At 38.5% G+C, this 18903-nt stretch overlaps 1 protein-coding gene across 8 annotated transcripts in view; it reads right to left on the bottom strand.

Annotated features, from left to right (window-relative positions):
• LOC131236981 (vacuolar protein sorting-associated protein 26A) overlaps positions 1 to 18903 on the bottom strand; it is a 106834-nt gene that overhangs the window by 39070 nt on the left and 48861 nt on the right. For all 8 annotated transcript variants that reach the window (XM_058234573.1, XM_058234578.1, XM_058234575.1 and 5 more), the window contains 2 exons: positions 16906 to 17017; positions 1290 to 1356 (listed from right to left, as the gene is read on the bottom strand). In XM_058234573.1, coding sequence (XP_058090556.1) covers positions 1290 to 1356; positions 16906 to 17017 — 179 coding nt within the window. The remainder of the gene's footprint in view (positions 1 to 1289; positions 1357 to 16905; positions 17018 to 18903) is intronic.

Here is an 18903-nt window from a genome sequence, read left to right as displayed (position 1 = left end):
ACCTACGCACCTACACACGTGCGCACCTTTGCACACGTGTCATGGGTGTCGAATCTGAACGGTCCATAAGATGCGGAATCCCATGAAACCTTAAGGGGTGAATTTTCACCCTGATCTAAGATTCTGGTGGGCCATAGCAAAGAGAAATTCAAATCAAGGGAAGAAACTGTTTGCATTTTTCATGGCCCACCGGAGTTTTTGTTCAAAGTAAAAATTCGTAACAAGGGGTTTCATGAGGTTCTGCTTCATGTGGACCGTTCAGATTTTTGAGACTCATCACATATGATGAGTTATCAAAAAAGTTCGTATGTACTCAATACGAACTGGTTCACAAGTGAGCGTTTCCGTGTGTATATATATATATATATATATATATATATATATATAGAGAGAGAGAGAGAGAGAGAGAGAGATTGAGAGAGAGAGAGAGAGAGAGATGCTTACCTGTGCACCAATTCACACGAGAACTTGTGAGAACTTTTTGAGAACCCATCTCCTGTGATATGAGCCCAAAATCTAAACTGTCTGCATGATGCAGCACCCCATGAAATCCCCGAGGCGCAACTTTTACCCTGATTCAAAACTTTGATGGGCCATGGAAAAAGAGAGGCAAATCGAGGGAGGAAATTGTTTCATTTTGCCATGGCCCACCGAAGTTTTAGATCAAGGTAAAAGTTGGGCCTTGGGTGTTTCATGGGGTGTTGCATCACATGGACGGTTCAGATTTTACACTCATATCACAGGAGATGAGTTCTCAAAAATTTCTCACCAGTTCTCGTGAGAACTGGTGCGCGGGTGAGCATTGTTCTACATATATATTGTATGACACCAAATCCTATTAATAGCTGCATTTTGAAATGAATGAATAGGCATGCATTTGATTCCTTAATTGTAGATTTTGGTTTCACTGCTTCAGCATCTGATTAACTATAACAGCCAAATTTCTGTTTGCAATGTCTCCCGCTCATTAGATGAGCTGGTAGAGACAGTGTAGTGTTTGCGAGTGATCCAGGGTTCAATCCCTGGTAGTGTTACCTTTCAAATAAATAAATAAATGTTTGCAATGAAGAGGATGAGGCTGAAAAGATTAATCAATCCATTTCATTGCTTCTAAATGAAACATGCAGTTCCACCACCATTTTTTTCTCATTCCAAAACGTTTAAAAGCAGCAGATTGAACCATAGAAACAAAAGAGTGAGACTTTGATTTCCACTTATTGAAGCATACGAAAAATTGTCCAACTTGCCAACAGCAAATCCTACGCATATAAAAGGAAACAAGATATTACCCAGAAATCCTGGTACTCCACAATGTTGCTGACAAAGTTACGACTGATTGTCACTTTCAAAATATACCTGCAAGTGCAAGAAAATTGTGCACAGGCTGTCAAGTTGTAATTTTATACAATCATATTCATTTGCATAGTTGGTCTTAAAGGTTTGAGATCAGAGATCATGCTCTGAAACAAGGTAAAACTAACCAGGCAATGAAAGAGAAAGCGAATGAACAAATCAAATTAGGCCACCTCAAGAAGGCCAATCCTCCCACGAAAGGCCATAGCATTTACTTCATCCATGATACCTCAGGAAATGCTTCAGCAGGAAGATCTTTTTAAGTGTCTTGAGGGCTTCTTACACTTAAAAAGAGAGCTACATTAAATATTCCAGGGAACCCTCAATGAATTTGATGTATAGGCAATCATCTCAAGCATATCATTACCCGCACTTAGACCCAGTACTTCCGCTGAAATTCGCTATTGGCCCTTGAAAATGCTCCAAGGCATTTGTAATATGGCCTTTGTTTTTCAGTGCTTCTAAAGCAGTAGCACAGAATGCAACAATGTGATAGTAAGGGAAAAGAAATCCACTATAAAACTATCAACCAAACTCAACTGATTAGATTTCCAATCATCCTGCTCAATGCTTCAATAATGACTGAGAGACAAATGGAATAGGATGAACTTGTCTCAAGCATCTCTAACTTTTGAAGGATTCAAAGTGAATCAATTTAACAGAATTGGAGACCATGACAAGTAGATAACACTGTCATTCACTGTCTCCCCTTAATTCCAAACCCTATGTGCTCCAAAAACTCTAGAAACTCCAGGCCAATTTAGCCATAAGCATTCTCCAAGTATTTTCCCCATAGATATACAAGACAAGAAAAGTATATACAATAATTGGATAAAACAACATACAATTACCTAAAGCAAATAGAAATCCTCAGTTACCAGTGACTCCCTGCTAATTCCACAATCATCTAAATTTTTTGCTTCATCCTTTTGCTGCCTGATAAAGGAAAAACATGCAAGTCCCACAAAAATCTAAAGCTCGTTTATCAGCACTTACTAACCTCCTTGGGTACAAGAACTTTTGGCATCTTCAATCACACCTCCATAAGATCATCTTTGATGATCTCCTAATACACTTGAAAGAAAGATGGGAAATACATCTCGTCGAGGTGCCTTACTTCTACCGTGGCTAAATCTCCACTCTGACCTCTTTTATTCTTCTTCTTCTTCTTCTTCTTCTTCTTGATACACAAGTTGGGATTGGCATGCAATAAGTGCTGTATCTTACCTATCTCACCGAAAGACCTTCCTTGCACCGTAGCTTCAAAAGAACTAAGCTTATCAAACAACAGTGTCAATTTTCTACCTTATCAGTTCTTTCTTTGAGTAGAGGAATTTATAGATCTTGGCAATAAAATAAACCTTGTGGGTTCATCACTTCGTGAAGACATGAATCATTCACCATAATGGTTTGAATTCTATTGTCTACTTATTATGGATATTTTTGTCACCTTCTGTAAGTCACTCTACGCTAGATTTTAACCTCCAGAGGATTTCCTCCTCTCCCATGTTTCTCTGAACTCTTTTTCTTTTCCACTTTGTGGCTAAACAGACATCTAATCTTTCATTCCAAATTGACCAATGACCTGTGAGCAGCATAAGATGGCAATTTTCTCCTTTTTACCTTGAACCCCCCATGTTCGTGCCGCTCAGGAAATCTGAATTGTCCCAAGCATCACCCAAATAATCCTGATGAGGATGAACAATCTTCCATACTTCTCCCTCGCATAGTCACAATGTGGAAACAAATGATACATTGTTTCTTCATCACGCAGGCATAAAACATGCACTATTTGTGAAGGGCATGTTCCTCAACCTCAAATGGTTGATGGTAAAAAATTTACCCTCCCCATAAGCCAATCGAACCACCCTAGGTGGACCTAGATAATGCCATGTTTGGGCGTTCAAGGCACCCACGCTCCTATTAGCACCCTCCACTATCATTGAATACAAAAACTTAACTAACGACACACCAAACTTCTCACATCTCCACTTTCAAGTGTCACTTTCAAGAGGAACACCAACCATATATATTGTCGTCGTCATCCAAGCCTTATCCCAACTAATTGGGGTTGGCTATTTGAATCCTTTTTCTGCCATTCCACTCAATCAAGGTTCATAACTTTAGTTAGACCATATGTCATCAAGTCTTTTCTCACTACCTCCACCCATGTCCTTTTAGGCCTTCCCCTTGCCCTTTCAGAGCCTTCAACTTGTACTAACTCACTCCTAACGGGCACAATTCTTCGTCATTGTTGCACATGACCAAACCATCCAAGTTTACTTTCACTCATCTTATTACCTATTAGTGTTACTCCTAAATTCCCTCAAATGCATTCATTTCTAGTTCTATCCTTCCTTGCCTGGCCACTTATCCATCTCAACATCTTCATTTCAACTACACTCATCCTATGAACCTGTTGTTCCTTAAATTTCCCAACATTCTATCCCATAAAGCATGGCTAGTCTTATAGCCATCCTATAAAATTTCTCTTTCAGTTTGAGTGGTAAACAAAGATTGCATAAAACTCCAGGGACATCCCATTTCTTCACCCAGCTTGAATTCTATGGGCCGCATCCTTCTCAATCTCTCCACTGTCATGAATTATTGACCTAAGATATTGAGTGGTCATTTTGGGAAATTTCTTTGTCAACAATCTTAACTAATTCCTCGTTGTCAATCCTATTGTTACTAAAATTGCACCCCATATACCCTATTTTAGTCCGATTAATTTTAAATCCTTTAGATTCTAAAGCACCCCTTGGGGATAGTGGATTAGGTCGTCATCATTATACAAATCATCACATCTATGGAAATCCATCGCATCAGCGAAACAAAAAGTTTGATAAGGGGTTGAGTTTTTTGTTGCGGGATGGGAAGAACATCAGATTTTGGGAAAATAAGTGATTAGGGGGCAAAGGCCAAAAGAACTTTTCCCAAGGTTGGCGGGGATTTCCCTTGAGGTAGATCTTAGGGTGACTAGTTGTTTCTCTATTGAGGGAGAGGTAGTAGTATGGGCTCCACCATGTAGAAGGAATCTAGTGGATGAAGAAATTGAAAAACCGATTAACTTGCTCGGTATGCTTTCAAATGTAGTTCCAGAGATCTCAGAACCGGATTCAATGGTGTGGTTAAAAGAAAATTCCAGAAAGTTCTTAGTGAAATTCCTATATATGTTCCTAAGCAAAGATGACTCTTCAGTTGGGGCCTACCCGACATCATTCGTTTGGCGTTATGGAGCGCCATCAAAGGTGGCAGCATTTGCGTGGCTACTTGGGAGAAACAAAGTACTAAAGTTGGATAATCTCCAATGAAGAAGTTTCATCCTTCCAAACGTATGTCTTTTGTCTTCAGGCCAAGGAATTGGTGGATCATCTAGTTACCTAATGCACATTCTCAAGAGAAATGTGGGACAACTTCATATTATTCAGAGTTGCATGGGTGATGTCAGGCTCTATCGATGCTTTCTTCTTTATGTGGCATGGCAGGGGTATAGAGAAGATTGGAAGGAAAATCTGGCATTTAAGTTTGTTAGCAAGTATTCGAGCCCTATGGTTTGAGAGGAATGATTGATGTTTTAGGAATCGTAAGGGGTAGGTTGTGGAGGTATTCTGAAGGGTTAAATCCCATGTTTTGGAGTAGGCCTAAGCTTTAAAGATCACCTCCCATTTACCGGGAAGTTGGCAGGATTTGTAAATCTTTTTTGGTTCTATACTTGTAAATATATGGCTTCGACCTTTTTTGAATAAAATTTGTCAATGTTTTTAAAAAAAAAAAATTTTTTTTTAAAAAGAAGAAGAAGAAGAAGAAGAAGAAGCACCCCTCCATAAATCTAGCTTTGTGTTTACGATCTCCCTCGTCTTGTCGATTAAAACTATGCCATCTACAAACAGCATGCACCATGGGATCTCTTCCTACAAATGCCTTATTAACTCATCCATAACCAATGCCAAAATGTGCGGACTCAATGCCGTTAATGCCGACCCCTACTACGGACCATATATATAACATATCCATAAGATCAACAAATCCCTTCATTTTTCCTTCATTTAGGTTCCTCCTAGGGAATTTTGGAATCAACACTACTTGGTCACCCAAAAGTTTGGAGGCCATCACCTCACTAATTGTTGATACCACCTAAAAGAAGCAAGGGAAGGCTTGTCCAAGCCCATAGCATTCACACAAACATCCTTCTAGAGTCTTGTTCGACAATCGTCCCCGATTGTTTGAATGATTCCTTTGGAAACACTTCCTCCATCCCACCGCTTTCCACAAGCCCAATGCTCCATTTGTACAATGAAGAATCCCTAGCGTAACATCCCCCATGTACCTGCCAAAAAAAAGCCCCCATGCAAACCCTATTTTCTCTCAACTACTGGGTTCCACAAGCTTCCGTTTCCCATCCCAAATCCCTATAGCCACTTCCTGATCAATGCCAAATTCATAGCTTTTAAGGATCTGATTCTGAGACGCCTCTGTAGTACCGCCATGCATACCTCTACCCATTCAACCAGGAGGAACTTAAGCTTCTTTATCCTTCCCTGCCACAAAACATCCCTGAGAATTTTCTCTAGTCTTTAGATTACACTCATTGGACATTACAATAGAGATATATAGTATTGATTTAAAAAAAATAAAAAAATAAAAATAGAGACAGAGAGAGTAGATTGGCATGTTGGAGAGAGTTGGATGATATACCCACAAATGGCAAGTATCTATGGTTCCAACCAGACAATTTCCTTTCCACGCATTCAACTACCATATTTCAAGAGTGTTTTGGAGGTTTCCTAATGTTAACGGAAGCAAAAGATAGACAGGAGCTTGCTTGCCTTGCATCTAATTGCCCCGCTAAGCTTTCCACTTCCACTTAATGCGTTTAAACAACTCTCTGAGTTGTTTTGCACCAAAACACGAATTTGGTGAGAAATGACAGTCCAAGAGCTAATTTGTGTGGAACACTGAAGGTGAGAAAAATTCATTTATATTCTTTCTCTTCAATAAATTAACAAGAAAACAAGTATAAATCCATATGTATGTGTGAGTTTCATGCATTGACATGGATTTCAAGCAAGAAACCTTGATTTTTATTTTTTATTTTTTATAAGCAAGAAACCTCGATTTTTTAAGGTGAAAAATAGAAGAAAGTGGGGATAATCTGAATTTCTTCCATTTCTGCCCTCTGGAAACATGTGGGGTTTATTGCTTGTGTTTTATTGCTTACATTGTATGACATTTGAACAATATGAACTCATTTTAGATATAATTGCATTACTTATGGCCGACAATGCACGGTTTTGTTCCCTAAACAATGAAAATCTGTTATGTAGATGTTTTTCCTTTTTTTCTTTTTTTCTTTTTTTTGTAGTTTTTAAGTTCTAAGTGTGTAATCATGTGTCTCTTAATATCTCCTAAAGTTTCACTGAAAAATTCCACCATTTTCCTAAAGTTTTCTTCTTCTTCTTCTTCTTTTCTTTTTTTTTTTTTTAACGAGGATGAATTTATTGCCAAAGGGCCAGAGCCAAAGAATAGAAGAGAAAAGCATAAGAAAAGGGGGGAAAAAACAAAAACAGAAAAACAAATTACAGATCAGCCCAACTTTCAGGGAAATGAGATATCAAGGTGCCCACAAATTCAACAGCCCATTCCTTTACAAGTTCTTTTGCCAGGATACGGACCACCACAATGTCTCTGAGCCGATTTCTAAAACAACGATCATTCCTTCCCAACCATATAGACAAAATCCCAGCTAGTAAACATAGATGCCATACCATTTCCCTAAAGTTTTCCCAATGTTTCACTCAAACTACACTACATTACGCGAAACATGTGATATTTTCCAATATTTCCTCATACCACGGGTGAGATGCATAGTGCGACATTGATACTTCAAACACTACCTATCACAGAATTTTCTTCCTTACATTGTTTTAAATAACATTGCTACGCAGCGTGTAGCGTGCACTACATAGCGTAGCATAGCCTACACGCTACATAGCATACGAAAATAGTGTACTTCCCTTGTAGTTGTAGCATATGCTACAGGACCGTAGCGTATGCTACAAGCTGCATAGCATGTAGCACATACTCATGTTTTTAATTTATTTTTTTTAAAAAAAGTTTTATTTGACATTAGTTCCACTGCTTATGTAAAATGGTGGCAACCCATCCTTCTCACACATGGCAATGATGTAGAGCTATGTAGCATACACTACACCAAACTCATATTTTTATTTTTATTTTTAAAAGTTTTCTATGATGTTAGTTCAACTACTAACGTAAAATGGCGGTGACCCATCCTTCTCACACATGGCAATGATGTAGAGCTATCCAAACCATCCAAATAATGGATCTTATTTTCAATGGAGAATGTCTCTGCATGTACTATATTAGACAATCTCACCATCAATACAAGGGCCTCCACATGTACGATTGAAGACGTGATATTTAAATGGGGTAAAACTCACATTTAAACAAAAGGTCTTAAAACTAATGTGTTTCAACTTTCAAAACCCTAATACTCGACAACAAACACCCCTCTGGCCCCCAAAATTTGAATTTTTCGATCCTCTCAATCCACAACCTTTGGAAACAAAAATTTAGTGCATTGATCGGTCCTACAGCTGAAATTTCACGAGCATTGGAGCCCAAAAAGGAGAAGTTCGAGATTCCTCATTTGAAGTAGCACGGCTATGGAGCTGAAGATTTGCTATTTTTGGTTTATTTAAAACTAAATCCATGTATTTCTATTACTCTTTTATCTCAGTTAATAACTTCTATTTTATTTTGATTAATTTAATATTAATTTAGGATATGTTTTTCTTTTATTCTCCTTTTCTTTCATCTTTGGGAGGCCGGTTCTCAATAATCTCAGCTAAGCTAGCTGCTTTGTACTTGTTCCAATAGGGTAATGGATTTGCTTCATCTATCTACTACCCTCCACATGCTCTATATAATTCCCCTATATTTTTCTCTTGAGACATCTGTTGTTGGATTTTCCATTTTTCTTTTGCTTCGTTTACTTCTGCTTTGTTTTCAATTTTTTCTGATGGCTGTTATCTTCTCCTTGTATGGACATTATTTATTGGCTATTTGTTATTTCTGTTCTAGAAAGGGGAAAAACAAAAAAGGCTATTGTTTTTTTCTTGTATAGATTCACTGGTTGTATCAACTAGTCCATTGTTTTCTATTTTCGGTGGTTGTCCATTGTTTCCTATGGTTGATTAAACCATCATGTGGGTCACCACACTACAGTCGAGGGTAGCTTACTAGCTATCCATTGTTTTCCATGGTGTGTGGCCCAAGATAGAACAAATTTCTTTAGAGGGTGGCAGATGTTTTCACTATATGTTAAATGTTAATATGTTATTCGTCATTTATTGTGACTTGTGATTTTTTTTATTTTTCACTGAACTCAAAGAGAGAGAGAGAGAGAGAGAGAGCGTGGAAATATGTGGCCAATAATCCATAAGGACAAGGTCGTAGAAATTATGCATTTTGTAAATTATGTGGTTAAAGGTGTACAGGAGATGTGACTCACCTAAATCATCACTTGGCCAGAACCCACAATGGCATAAAGTCGTGCCCAAGAGTGACAGAAGAAACAAAGGAGTGTGGAAAGTGTCCAAGAGAGTATCACACAAAAAAAAAAAAACCAAACAAAAAAAAAAAAAAAGATAGAAGAAATGAGGTGTTTCGTGATATAGGGAGAAGGAGATCGATGTATTGTTGTGGTTTTGGTAGTAATGGTGTGGGTAATGAGGTGCATGAGATTGGCAGTGGATTTTCTAGTAATTGACCAACGAAAAGAGCAACGGATCCTATGGACCAATTTGTTAGCAATGAACAACAACAAACCAAATTGAATTCAAGGTGGAAGAAGGAAGAGAGAAAAGAAGCATGTATGGCAATCAGGAGATTTCTTTTTTGGAAATGCTTTGCCATTCAACTTGTGCAATTGCCTATACTTTCCAGCCATGTGTGAGGCTATTGGAAAGTTTGGGCAAGGTTTGAAGCCACCATCTATGCATGAGATGAGAACATGGACACTAAAAGAGGAGGTTCGTAATATTGACAATTTATTGAAAGCATACAAGGAGTCTTGGAGAGTTTATGGGTGCTCGATTATGTCTGATGATTGAACAAATGGAAAGAATAGAACCATCATCAACTTCTTGATAAATGGTCCAGCTGGAACGATGATTTACAAGTCTATTGATGATGCTTCAGATTCAATGGAAGAAAGTGTGGTTTAGGTTATCACAAATAATCATACAAGTTATGTGAGTGCTAGGAAGAAGCTGATGGAGAAGAGAAGAACGATATATTGGACTCCATGTGCTACACACTACACAGACCTAATGTTGGAGCATATCAGAAAAATGAAAATATATTCTAATACGCTTGAAGAGGCAAGAACAGTCACCGAGTTTATTTATGGGCATGGAATTGTTAAGAAGTTTCACAAATAATGAGCTTCTACAACCAGTAGTAACATGCTTTGCAACAAACAATAGCATACCTCATTCGAAGCATTTACAAACAAAAGAAGGATCTTCAAGCCATGTTCGCATCAAAACAATGGTGTTCATGTTCTTAGGCTAAAATATTAGAATGAGTAAAGGTACGAGCACTCATAATGTTTGATCCAAAGTTTTAGCTACAAGTTGCCTTGTGCTTTAAGAGCACCATGCCTTGGTGAGTGTTTTGAGAAAAGTAGATTCTGAAGAGGGGCTAGCAATGGACTTCATCTGTGAGTTGCTGGACTCAGCAAAATAGAAGATTACATTGAATTGCAACAATGTAAAAAGAGATTATGTTCCAATTTGGAAGAAGATAGATGAGACATGGACTGCTCAACTTCATCATCCTTTACTTGCAGCTGGGTACTATTTGAATCGCCAAATACGGTACTCAGATAAGTTGTCTAGACACTCTAAGATTTACAAAAAAAAAAAAAAAAGGTTGTTGGAGTACATGGATAAGATGATTCCAGACAAGAATAAATGCATCGATGTTGATATTCAGTTGGATAAATATGACTATAAAAGAGGAGATTTTGGCTCTCGGCTAGTAGTTGACACCATGATGAAGCATTCCTCATGTGATTTATATTTGCATTTTTATGTATAATATATTTCAATAATTGGCAAAAGTATTTCATTAATTAGAATAGTTGATTGGTGAGCACACTTTGAAGATAGAACACCACAACTTACAAGCTTTGCAATCTGGGTTTTAAACCTCACATGCAGTGCTTCTGGCTGTGAGAGAAATTTGAGTACTTTTGAGCAATGACTATTGTACTCTTTGATATTCTAAATTTGTTATTTAGTATATTAGCGAGTGTTTAACAATTGACATAAATCGTTACATGGTATTAGCATATCCACTTGAAGGGGAGATATTGGAAAGAGCGACAACGAATAAACTCTCTAGCATATATCATGTATAATATGAAATTGATGTAGGACGGAATGATCGAATCTAATATGATGCCAAGAAATTAAAAGATAGATTAAGTAGAGCAATGGAACAATAAAATAAAGCTAATTTACCATAAATTCAAAATTTCATATTCGTGGCATGTCCAAATCCAAGCCTACGACAGTCCCGCAACACGAATCTCATAAATTACTGATTAATCGAGACCTATGGGAGATAAAACACCCATCCTATCATAGGGTTAAATCTGAATTCAATGGAAATCATGTGTCTTGTAAGAGTTTTGACATGTTAGGGTTCTTTAAAGACTAGGAAATGTGGAAAATTGGGTTTGGGGTGTCTAGGCTTAGAGGAAATACAGTTTGGAACATTAGCGTTGAGGTTTTGGGAGGTTTCGGGTTAGGATTTCAGGTTTGAGGTTTAAGGGATTTAGTATTTAGGGTTTCTAGAACAGGGAATATGGGTTTCAGGTTATGTGAATTGGGGATTTATGATTTGGTCAAAAGATTTTCAGATTATGGGGATTTGGGTTTGAAAAAATTGGGAATTCAGGAATTTTAGGGTTAGGGTTTGGTGAAATTAGTTTAGGAGTTTTGAAGAGGGAAGCTAAGGGAAGGGAAGAGCATTCGTGATGAAACAAGGGAGCCACTATACAAGGTTATCCCCGTACGCACGTGCATTCGTATGTCCGTACAGACAGCAAAGGATGACCGATTGTGGTCGGTTTGGGCTTTGGACGGGTCGATTTAGGTTTTGGATGGTAACAAAGAAGAAAAGAAAGGAAGATATAAAGAAGGAAGAAAAGAAAAAGATGAGAAAAGATGACACCTTGCTATGAACAGAGAAAAGTAGAAAAGATAACTATGGAATCGCTCCCTGTGGTTTCACACCACCAATCCAACCACGAGATGAATTTTTGCTCAATTTCAAAGCAAAAGGAGAGAAATGTCTTTCATTCATAGCATGCATATCAGCTTGGGTGGGGACGTCCGATCATTGATAGTCTCAAAAAAGACCTTTTACAAAAAGGCGCTCTCAGATAAAATTCTCAACATAAAGACACTTAATGAATTAAAAGTTGTTCCAAACTACCTAATCTCAACACAAATATGGGTTATACCAAAAATAATGAAACATGTAAACAGACTAAACAGACTAAACAACTAAACTATTTCGTGACCCATGGGGGGTCCATGATCAAGATTTCCGATGATGATGATCCAACGGTCCGATCATTGTGTCCACTCGATCCAACGGTCCAATGTCCATCAAGCTCCTATATGCAACCGACGAGCATCTTCCCAATGTGGGGTCTTCAAAGATGCATGAACATGAACGTGGGGACTTCAATGCGGCTAGGAATATGAATTGGACCAAGTGGGCACCATGTAATGGTCGTCTAGCCCTAAGGAGACTAGCTCAGCTCTCCTCCTCTGGTATGTTGCTCGGATGTCTTGATCAGAAATTGAGGGAGAGAAGTATGAACAGGGTGGCAATGGATCCTATACTAGTTTACCAAATTGCTTCAAATGATGAGTGAATTGCTGAGAAAGAAGACCTTGTACTCCCAAGTGATGTGTTGCAGCTCGAAGATCAAAACATGGCATTTGATATTAATGTAATTGCAACTATTCCAGAGTCCGATGATCCAGCTAGTAGCAGTTCACTATCAACATCTAGTGGTTCTACTCCTTGTCCCCCAAATTCCCATCCTTCCTCTAAAAAAAGAAAGGTTGTAACTCATTTGAGTGCTTCTAGTTATTACTTCCAACTTTCAAGATTAACTTTTACATGAACAAAAAAAAAAAAAGTAGTCTCTTTCTATAATGTGTAAGCAGTCCTAAGGGATGATTTCTTGCTCATATAGCAGTGGAAGTGAAACGCCTCACCCAAGGACAAAATATTGTCCGCTTTGCCCACGATGCTCACGGTTTTGTTCTCGGGGTTGCCCCCAAAACGCGTGGTTTCCTTAATGTACGAACCCCACATATAACCACCACAACTTCCTACAACTCTTCCGATGTGGGGACAAGTTTAACCCCACTGCGTATACAGTAGCCTGTCAACCACTGGTAGCTCGCTCAGGCCCTTAGGCCCTGCCCACATCAACGTCCACCCACGTGTGCCCGCCCACATGTGCAACAGTGACAGGGCGTCACAATATCCCCCCACCGAAGGCAGAGCCGTCCTCGGCTCTGATCCCATATGAAACACCTCACCCAAGGACACAATATTGTCCGCTTTGCCCACGAGGCTCACGGTTTTGTTCTTGGGGTTGCCCCAAAACACGTTGTTTCCTTAAGGTGCAAACCCCACATATAACCACCACAACTTCCTACGACTCTTCCGATGTGGGACAAGTTCAACCCCCACTGCGTACACAGTAGCCTGCCAGCACAGTAGCCTGCCAACCACTGGTAGCTCGCCCAGGCCCTTAGGCCCCGCCCACATCAGCATCCGCCCACATGTGCCCGCCCACATGTGCAACAGTGACGAGGCGTCACAGGAAGGAGATATGGGCAAGGTTGTTCATGAGGTGAATGATGTAGATGCAGATGACGATGAAAGGCCTGGACAATGATGATGATCTATTAGATGATGAAGAGGACTTCTACAGTCTAAAGCCTGGTAGATTTAGTGTGGTCTAAAATTTGAGACTTTGATAAATGTGTCATTTCTACTTAATGACTAGTGGGATTTTATAATCTCTTTTTATACTTGTGACTTGTGGTTACAATTAGACATTAATTAAGGTAGTTTGCTAATAAATTGTTGGTGTGATAATAATTTGATTTGGTTTAAATATAATTGGATTGGCTTTTGATAAATGATAATTAATAACTTGCACTAACATGCTTTTACTTGAAAAATGAAGCATTTTTTTAGGATGTTTTAAATTTTTTTGCTGTTTTTTATATTTGTTCTTTACTATTTATAATATTTTGTCCTATTATTTTAATTGAAAAATAGAAGTATCATGTAGCTTACACATGCTATAGAGGGCTAAACGTTACGCAATAAGCTACAAGCTATTTAAAACATAGCTTCCTTGTCACAATCTATACTTCCTTCTTCTTATTCTTCTTTTCTTTCTTTTTTTCTTTTTTTTTTGGAGAATCTTCAACTAGCGATTCTTTGCCATGCCCACCCTTCAAGTCAAAAGAATTCCAATACTCAGATCCAATTCCTTTAACCACATGATCTCAAAACAGAATGAGGCTAGACCAAAAGAAAATAAAAATCTCTAACACAGTATAGAATCCAATATTTCTCATAAAAAATATTCACTAATCTCCACAGTTTCAAACTTCTTGCCATGCCCATGATATGTCATTCAGAGAGTTGCCTTCAACCATAAACTTCCCTAGACAATCTTCACCCCTTTCAATAGAGCTCTACCCTGGCTTCATTAGTCTTTCACATCAATCCATCTATTTATAATCTATACATGCATGCATGCATGCATACAATGTTCGAATTATCTCCGATATTATCAAATTATCTCTGATATTATCTTTATCTCCAGCTCAGCGATACCAATAACACTGGTAACGATACCGATAATGTTAGTAGTATCGAAAATTCCAAGTATTAGCAATGTATAGCTAAGTATCGCCAACGTATCAATATCGCTAATGTAATCACCAATATTTTCAACTATGTAAATTCTTAGAGTCACTTGTATTGCCAATGCATCAATATCGCCAATGTATCGCCAATATTTTTTACTATGTAAATACTAGGTAATGCTTATATCATAAGTGTATCAACGATATTTCAATAATATCGCTAACGTATTGATATCATCAAAATTTTGTTTATTAGAAAAATTTTTATTTTAATATCTTTTATGGGCACATGGTTGTATGAAGTGTTTAATTTGTCTTTGATAATATTGACAATATCTCGATATTATTGATATTGCAACATGCACGATATTGAGACCACAATCTTTCATTTCTTTTCCAATTGTTGATGATTTATTGGTGAAATATCATGTGTTGTTGATATTTTGCAATATCCATGGATGTTTGGATGGAGGGTTGATGCAGGACATGAAAATTAAATATGATATGCAAGATCTCAGGCTTTAGATTATACTAATTCAGAAACAATCACATAAAATTCCACATCCCACACAAAAGTTCAAACATTCAAGCAAGGGGAATCTGTGCGGGTCCAGGCCTACACAGGCTAGGGCTAGATCAGTAAAATTATGGACCAAACGATACTCAAAGGGAAGTAAAAATCATCCACACATGCACAGCAATCAGTCCCTAATCCAAAGGATTCACCAATTCTAATTCAGAGAACCCTAGGGTAAGAAAAGGGCAAATAAATTGAAAGTAATGCAATCTAGGGTTAGGGTTAAGGAGAATAGGTATGAGAGAAGTGAAATAGGTGGAAATCTGAACCTAAATATAGACCCCACACGCGGACAGCGAGCCAGGCCTGTCGCACGTGCGCAAGGGTCTGGCCGCACGTGCGAGGGGGCGCCGAACGCGGAAAGCGCCTCCTTAGCTCCGGGCGGCCAGAGGAGGGCTTCAAAACCCCCGAGTTTTGTGCCGATCAGATGCGCGGTCTGTGCGTGGTGCTCCGCCGAAGTTTCAGCCCTCATACAGGGCCAGAATCTGGAATTCTGCTATAAAGAAAAAAGCTGCTGCAATAAAGGACAGATTTGAAGCGCAGATGGTGGTAGGAGATGAGAAATAGAGATGGTAGAGAATGGAAGCGAATCGGGATCGATGTGGCTTCGCACCACAGTAGTTAACCCTTTGATGAAGAGAGGGCTTCGCACCCAATTGGATTTCCACAACTCGAGAACTCAGAGTAGTAGAAAAACGCATAATTTTTATTAAACTTCAATGAGAAAAAAAACCTACAAGGGGTGCCTATTTATAGGAAAACCCTATACCCCAAAACTCGCGCCATGTGCGCAACTTATTACTTGACGATGAAGTAAACAAAAATAAAAACTAATTAAAGAAATCTAAACTGTCCATGATATTGTAAATAACATTAATAAGTAAAACCTAAAATATGAGATTAATCAGACTAGTGGGCCACGATCATGAGATCCCATGATGGGCTTTACTTGACTATCGGGCTCACTCCAACGAACCAAAACTCCATCTTCTAGCTAGGAAGCCCGCCCTGGACGTCGTCATCAATCCAAATTGATGGTGGGGTCCTCCTCCTTGCGTACGTGCGTAGGGGGGGCGGCGTGCGTGTGTGTGCGCGTGATGTCCCCATCAAGGGTCGGATGGTTAAATAGGTTGGATGGGATGATTGGACTGATTTCTTACAATAGCACATGCTTTTAAGGCCCCATTAAATGAAAACTTATTATGTATGCATTCTTTTTGCAACTTTTTTATTTCTAAATATGCAAATATGTACATTTTAACATCTCCTAAAGTTTCGCTTAAAATTCCACCATTTTTCCCATGTTTCTTCGCATTTCCGGTTATCAGCGATATTATCGGCGATATCGATATTGTTTCCGTATCCCTGGCCAACGAAACTTGCAGCGATACCGATACTTCAAACACTGCATACATATATATATAAATATAAATATATGGAATCCCCTGTTGTCTCAAGCCCCACCTCCAAAAATAAAAGGACCAGTCAGCGTTAGATGAAGAATAAAGCTTCCAGTCAAACTTCAAGTGAGCAACACCCACAAGAAATCCTAAAATCATCCAATTTTAGGTGGTTAATTCTTCCTTCAATCAGTAACTTTCAATTTTGAATAACATTTTGCATGATAATTCCCCAAAACTACTTTGTCGTGGCACAACTCTTTTCTTTTTCTTTTCTTTTTTTCTTTTCTTTTTTAATCCCCAACAAAAGATGGAAGTCATTAAAATAAAATCAGTGACTCCAACCAGTAGATATTCAGGGGACATTAAATCAAATCCCTAACAAACTTGAAGGGAAAAAAAAAAAAAATTCACACAAGCCAGAAAAGACTTGCAACAAATCAGCTTATGGCAATAATGTCAATTATGCAATACAAACTATTAAAAGACAAGCTCCATATGCATAACCAACACTAAAGCATAAATAAGTTCATTCACTTTGCACAAAGCCAAAGCAATAGCCTACCTAAGCCTTATATTCACCCCATTGTATGATTCATATGGCATTTCCACAGTAGAAAATTCGAACGGGTATGTTTTCCTTTCATATATTTCGCCCGGCACATCTAGTTCCCGCACTGCACATAGGAATAACAAAATTAACTCCTACCCTAAACAATGACAAGAGCCAAGTAATTGATGATAGGTGGAATGGAGTAGCTAGCAGCAAATCTGTAAAAATGACATCTTAAATCAAGAATGTCATTCAACACATGCATATGCATGCATGCATTAAAATATACGATGATGATGATTATATCGGCATTATGACAAACTCCAAAAGGAAGCATGAGTTATATTTATCATTTGACTAGATGACTTCCTATATAGTGGGTCAGTTTGACAGGTGCAAGAAAATTACAAAGTGGAAAATAATGAGATTGATAAACTAGTCCGTACCAGAACCACAAAAGAAAGTACCATAGGTATTCAACAACGGTAACAGTGGCCATCCATTACGATACAGGCCTTCATAAAGGCCATTATGGAGCTGTAACAGACAGTTAAGTAGCCGCCACAGCCATTACGGCCCCCATAACACATAATGGTACTGTTTCCAGCCATTATGTAACCACTTTTGGACACCGAGTCATAAATAAATGCTGGAAATATCATAAAATAAGCATGCAATGAATCAGGAGCAATAGTAAAAACATTGATGATCACCAGATCATATAGGTCATGAGTGGTGCAAAGCATGGTTTGAAAAGCAATAGGATTGACCTAGAAATCCACAAATCAAGGTACTCATTCATGACCTTAGCTGAGTCTATCATCATCAACTTACCATTTCACCCAGCAATTTGGGGTTGGCTTTTAAATGGTAGATTGGCAAAGTTTTATGATCAACTGCCCACCAGATATCATTCCTCTTTTATCCAGGACTCTTGAACCAGCAAATGAGCTCACTATATGACTCAAACTGATTGGTTCTACTTCTTACAAGAAAATAGTTCAAAAAAGGACAATTTAGACAAGTCTGAAAATTCAGCTTGTAAAAGAGAAATGTTGAAAACCCCAGTGACATGATTGATCACAGTTCTCCAACATATAGAGGTTTAAATTTGATGAAACAATGTCTAGTTTATGTCACTAACATTCTCCATAGAGTTCCTAAAGTGGTGGACCAAACGCTTGTCGAAGAGATTCATGTCTATCTTGTGAAAGCTTGCCTCACTATGGTTTTTTTTTTTGGTACACACCACCACACACTCACGCCATGGTAGGATTTCACCACCTGTGGGTACTCGAACCCTCAACCAGGTGTTAACAACCTGGGTTTCAGATACATGGCATGGTCTCTTTACATCTTTTCGAGAAGTTAACGACAGTCAAATCTCAATATGTTTGATCTGGATGGGTCATCTTCTGGGCTCGACCATGGATGGTTTCCACATGCAAAGATAGTGCTTGATAACTTCTTAGACAGAAGCGTTTAGCATTGGATACTTTGGGTTGTTTGTTTGGGAAGTACTCTGGTGGAGGAAGCCCATGGAACTACCAGTGACCAAATTGTGTTTGGTATGCGCAGTCCATATCATTTAGACCATCCATTTAGTCCAACCGTCTCTTTATTTACTCATACAAAAGTCATAATAATCGAATGTTTGTCCAAATCATGGCCCTTTCTGTATAACCATTTGTTTTCCAAGACCGAGGGAACTATTAGGATGATCTGATCCAAGTGATTCTTTCGTCTCATGCAATAGAACGTGTGGCCTGTGGAATGAATGTTTCAAATTGATATTGGATACTGTCTAGTAGAAATAATTCAGACTGTCCATTTTGCAGGATATTGATCGGAAAATTAAGATCATTTAGATCGGTTACTGTACAATGTCCCATGAGGACTAGATTGGATAGAGGGCTACTTCGCATCCATGGATGGAACAACTGCTCATATGACCAAAAGCAACCCAGTGCACTTGGAAGCTCACTTACAGGTATATGCATGTGTGTGTGC

The sequence above is a fragment of the Magnolia sinica genome, chromosome 2 (assembly GCF_029962835.1).
Source record: "Magnolia sinica isolate HGM2019 chromosome 2, MsV1, whole genome shotgun sequence".
Classification (NCBI taxonomy): Eukaryota; Viridiplantae; Streptophyta; class Magnoliopsida; order Magnoliales; family Magnoliaceae; genus Magnolia; species Magnolia sinica.
This window is presented reverse-complemented; position numbering and strand designations above follow the sequence as displayed.